Source organism: Austrofundulus limnaeus, unplaced genomic scaffold, assembly GCF_001266775.1.
Source record: "Austrofundulus limnaeus strain Quisiro unplaced genomic scaffold, Austrofundulus_limnaeus-1.0 Scaffold2, whole genome shotgun sequence".
Taxonomy (NCBI): domain Eukaryota; kingdom Metazoa; phylum Chordata; class Actinopteri; order Cyprinodontiformes; family Rivulidae; genus Austrofundulus; species Austrofundulus limnaeus.
Window position 1 is genome coordinate 4,395,520 of NW_013952404.1, and position 5,044 is coordinate 4,400,563.

The 5,044-nt window shown below is 37.9% G+C and overlaps 1 protein-coding gene across 1 annotated transcript in view; it reads left to right on the top strand.

Moving 5' to 3' along the window:
• Positions 1-5,044, top strand: part of plcb2 (phospholipase C, beta 2) — a 24,802-nt gene that overhangs the window by 2,507 nt on the left and 17,251 nt on the right. Inside the window, exons 4-13 of the mRNA XM_014011617.1 lie at positions 250-390; positions 797-876; positions 982-1,035; positions 1,115-1,190; positions 1,401-1,501; positions 2,677-2,837; positions 2,929-3,075; positions 3,182-3,339; positions 3,843-3,925; positions 4,019-4,103. Coding sequence (XP_013867071.1) covers positions 250-390; positions 797-876; positions 982-1,035; positions 1,115-1,190; positions 1,401-1,501; positions 2,677-2,837; positions 2,929-3,075; positions 3,182-3,339; positions 3,843-3,925; positions 4,019-4,103 — 1,086 coding nt within the window. The remainder of the gene's footprint in view (positions 1-249; positions 391-796; positions 877-981; positions 1,036-1,114; positions 1,191-1,400; positions 1,502-2,676; positions 2,838-2,928; positions 3,076-3,181; positions 3,340-3,842; positions 3,926-4,018; positions 4,104-5,044) is intronic.

The window sequence follows — 5,044 nt, forward strand, 5'->3', positions numbered from 1 at the left end:
GTGTGTGTGTGTGTGTGTGTGTGTGTGTGTGTGTGTGTGTGTGTGTGTGTGTCAGTGTGTGTGTGTATGTGTGAATCTCAGACTGATTTGTGCATACGTTTGCATGTTCCGGTCACCATATTTGCCTGAATAAGTAAAACTTCTAGATTTTCAATCTGTACAGAAAACACGCCCTGCAGTCTTAGAAAACTGGACAAAATAAATATAATATAAAATGTGTTTTTTGCACAATTACATTTTTTTTTGCAGCATCCAAAAGTTCGCAATGTTTTCAACCTGGATTTCCCGGATAGCAACCATCTTGCCAAAACGTTGACCATTGTCTCAGGTCCAGACATGGTTAATCTGACCTACTATAACTTCTTTGCCTCAAAAGAGAAAGTGACGCAGGTAATAATAAAATACCACTATCTAAGAGGACCAGTCTCTGTGTTCCTGTTGATTTTATTTAACTGTTTACACTCTGTCTGTTGCTGTTTGTTCAAACACAATCACAGGCCATCAGACATCCTGCAATAATCCTTCGCTCCCACTCCAGTAAAGGCCAATAAGGCTCCCTCTGCCTCCCTTTTAGTTTTAGTAGACTTTATGCCTCCAGCATCCAAATTTAATCAGACTTAATAAAATTATAATTGTTCTTTGTTCAAAAGCACCTCTTACCATTTCCTGATTTTTTTCCCATGCTTGCACCCTCTAGTGGTGACTTTGTGTAGTTTTTTTAATCTGCTAAATAAGTGTTCAGCTCCTGTTGATTTTAATTGTAACACAGCTTTCTCGTTTGTTTGTCTTTGCAAAGAACTGGGCAGACGACATTCTTGCAATTGCATACAACGCTGCAAGAAACAATTCGTGCAGACAAGTTTTCCTGGAGAAAATGTAAGTGAGCGTTGTGGAAACACGGTGCAGAAGCCGAGTGAAGGTAATTCATCACAAACCGCATAAAACAGAGGTGTGATGAAAATACTGTGCTTTCAACCTCAGATACGTCCGCATTTCTCTTCAGACCAACAAGGATGGCAAAATTCCAGTAAAGAAGTAGGTTAAAGAATGGATTATTCTGCACAATGTAAAGGATTTCTACATTTTGGTCTGATTAAAGCTTGTGCCTTTTCAGCATTTACAAGATGTTTCCTTCTGACAAGAAGAGAGTGGAAAGTGCCTTGGCAGCAGCACACCTCCCTAAAGGAAAGGTCAGCTCTGAAAACCTCAAATGCTCGTCAAAATGTAGCTTTACTCCTGTCAGCTGCTCCTTTAATCTCCTCCTGTGTTTCTTATAGTTTAAATAAGACCATCAGATGTAATTATACCTTACACATACATTTAAGACTGAACCAAACTTAGTTGTGATTTCACAGAAATAAGTTGACATTTGACTAAAATGTCAATATTTGATGTTTCAGTACGAGAGCATCAAGCCTGATGTGTTCACTGAGACGGCCTTCAGGACCTTCCTGACAAACCTCTGTCCTCGACCAGAGATCTACGAGATCTTTACTACTTAGTAAGTTGGCATTCGTGTTCCAAAAATATTTCAAGAGAGGATTGAAAGCTCTTTAAGTTTTCAGTAAATGCTGATTCAGCCTTCACAATATTGGTATTTGTATTTTTTAAATGGTTTTTCACACATTTTTGTACAGTCCAAACACCTAAGCATACTTCTTACAACTTTAGCTGTTCTTATATCAAAACATTTGGCTCATTCAGGAGATGGGCGCTATTTCTTTTGTTTTTTTTTTCCCTACTTTTTCGACTTTTCCAAATATTTAACCATATTAACTTTCTTTCTGCCATAAAAATACACAGGTTTTTTTCAGTTCCTTCATAAACTTTGAGCTATATTTATACATTTGCTGTAGTTTTTTCTCTTACACTACATTTAACTTTTAGCTACCAGTCTGCTACTTTAGCTAGCCTTTTGACACTTTTAGCATTTAGCTAGCCTACGGTATTTCTATGTTTAGTTTTTAGCTACTGGTCTCCTTTTAGCTTTTAACTAATCCTTTGCTATTTTTAGCCAGCCTTTTGACACTTTTTAGTTCAGGGGTTCTCAAACCTTTTGGGTCTGGGAACCCCTTACAAGGGTGACAAATTTCCAGGAACCCCCTCATAAACCCCATGCTGTTTTAAAAATAATTTACTGTCATTTTAACCACCGAGTTCTATGGGAATATTATCTTTTGTTTGGTTTAGTGTGTTTGTTTTACTTGTGTATAGTTCCCCATATGCATATATTTTAAATAAAAAATTAACAATTTATTGAACATTTTTGAGGACCCCCAAGATACAGCTCGTGGACCCCAGTTTGAGAACCTCTATTCTAGTTAACCTTTTGATATTTTTAGCTTTTAGCTTTTTCTATACTTTGATTTTAGCTGCAATTCTTTCTCTCAYGCTATGAATTGCAGTAATCCTTTTGTGACGTTTAGTTTTTAGCTACTTTTATGCTACTTTTAGCATTTAGTTAACATTTCCATGCTTTTAGTTAGTGATTTGCCAACTTTAGCTTTTAGCTAGTGTTGTGCTATGTTTGACTTCTAGCATTTTTCTCCCTTCTCCGTCAGTCTCAGGGTTCAGACTTAGGCCTGTTAATCACACACAGTATGCTTCAGTATGTTTACACTCAGGTGGCAGGTAATGGTCACTGATGTGATTCTCCTGCCTCACCGTTCACTCCAGCTCCACCAAACCCACCATGACCAAGGATAACTTCACCAAGTTCCTCAACGAAAAGCAGAGGGACTCCCGACTCAACGAGGAGCTGTTTCCACGTCTTCGACAAGACCAGATCAAGGCCCTGATCGACAAGTATGAACCCACATCTAACAACGCCAACAGAGGTAAAACCCAGAAGGACTGACTCAAAGCTTCGATTATGTTCTTATATTTTTTATTTTCGGTGCTTCTTGGTGTTTTTTATTGCACCTGCAGGTCTGATCTCTCCAGAAGGTCTTTTGTTCTTCCTGATGGGTCCTGAGACGTCTGTAGTCATGCAGGACAAGCTGGCCAAATGTCAGGACATGACCCAGCCTGTACCGCACTACTTCATCAAGTCCTCTCACAACACATACCTAACAGGTCTGACCTRCAGATAAATCCTTCTGCTGAAGTTWCAGGGTTGAAATCTGGAGTTTAGAAGTATGACGGTAGAAATCGTAATATTTTAATTTGTTCCTGTGTGCAGCTGGTCAGTTCTCGGGGGTGTCCTCTCCTGAGATGTATCGTCAGTGTCTGCTGTCCGGCTGTCGGTGTCTGGAGCTGGACTGCTGGAAGGGCAAACCTCCAGATGAAGAACCCATCATCACCCACGGTTTCACCATGACCACCGAGATCCTTTACAAGGTTGTCTCAGATGCTGCTCATTGCCCAATATTCTCAGAAACCTCCTGAAATCAATGCAATAATTAAAACATCATCTCATAAACACACCTCAGAAGCTGCTCATGAAGGCTGTCAAACCAAAATTTATCTCCAAAGTAACGTCAGTAACYATTTAGTTGAGCAGAAAACAAAGAAAACCAAACTACAAGGATGATTCAAAGTGCAGAGTAACACAAAAAACAGGCCGGCGTCCTCCTCCTCACACTCAACACTTCCATTTAAGGACAGCTGCGGCTCCACGGTCCCATGAGCCCAAACAAAGCTGCACCGTTCTGTTTCTGCAGCTTTGATGTCCTCAGAACAGAGGCAATCACAGACACTGCAGTTTGACATAATATTCAGCTTTTGTCTAATTTTCTATCTTTATGTTCTCTGTTGCAATCCTGTTTCCAGTCCCAGGTTTATGTTTTCATAAAGGTAAATTTAAAAGACTAAAAAAAAGCCTGTTTTGTCATGTTTGACAGGATGTGATAGAGGCCATCGCAGAAAGTGCATTCAAGACCTCAAAGTACCCTGTCATTCTCTCCTTTGAGAACCACGTTGACTCGTAAGATCTGAACTTTTACTGTCCCAGTAGAGCCATCATCCTAAATGAAAAATTATAAATTAATTTATAATACAACTTTGGGTTTTGTTTCAGGGTGAAACAGCAGGAAAAGATGGCCGAGTACTGCAAAACCATCTTTGGTGATGCTCTGCTAACAGAACCTTTGGAGAAATACCCTGTGAGTCCCTCCTATATTACAACATTTTGTCTGAATAATAAACCTATTTTAGGTTTTATACCAAAACTTTATTAGATAAATTACTATTTGATATGTTCTGTTAGCATCTAGCACTGAAAATATAATGGTTTTTGCGATCTGATCACKTTATTAAGAAGCACTAAAATGCAGTGTTGTATAAAGTATCACAAAGTGATACTTGAGTAAAAGTACAAGTATCTTACCAAAAAATTACTTTGGTAAAAGTTAAAGTCTCCTTTAGGAATATTACTCAGTGTTGTATAAAGTACCACAAAGTGATACTTGAGTAAAAGTACAAGTATCTTACCAAAAAATTACTTTGGTAAAAGTTAAAGTCTCCTTTAGGAATATTACTTGAGTAAAAGTCTTAAAGTATCTGATAATTTCTGTACTCAACTACTAAAAGTAAAAGTATAGTATTAAAATGAGCAGTTAGATTTTCTGTAATGATATTTATTCGGTGACCTCCCAAAAAATACTGAAATGACTGTTTCGTATTACAATGATTAATTTATGTTAAATTTAAGATGCACTAGTTTAGCTGTTTCAGTTTATATACATATATCAAGGGTACACAAACCTTTTCACCAAAATGAAAATCTGTCTGAGGGCTGCGACCAAATGTAATAATATAATTCATGAAATATAAATACTTAACTTTTATTTTAAAGATTTTGTCCTGCTGGAGTGTGACATAATTTGTTTGTGTACAAACTAATAGGGTATCAGAATTTTAGATATTTATACTTCTCATTCAACCACAATTAAATTCACTTTATCTAGGAGGTGTCGTGATTTGTGTCTGTGCTTATGATTTAGTCTAAGTTTTCTGTCTTTTCCTCCTGTCTGCCTTTGCTCTAGCCCCGCCCACTCACACCTGATCCTCATGTTTCTTCCCCAGGTGTTTCTTGTTTTACCTC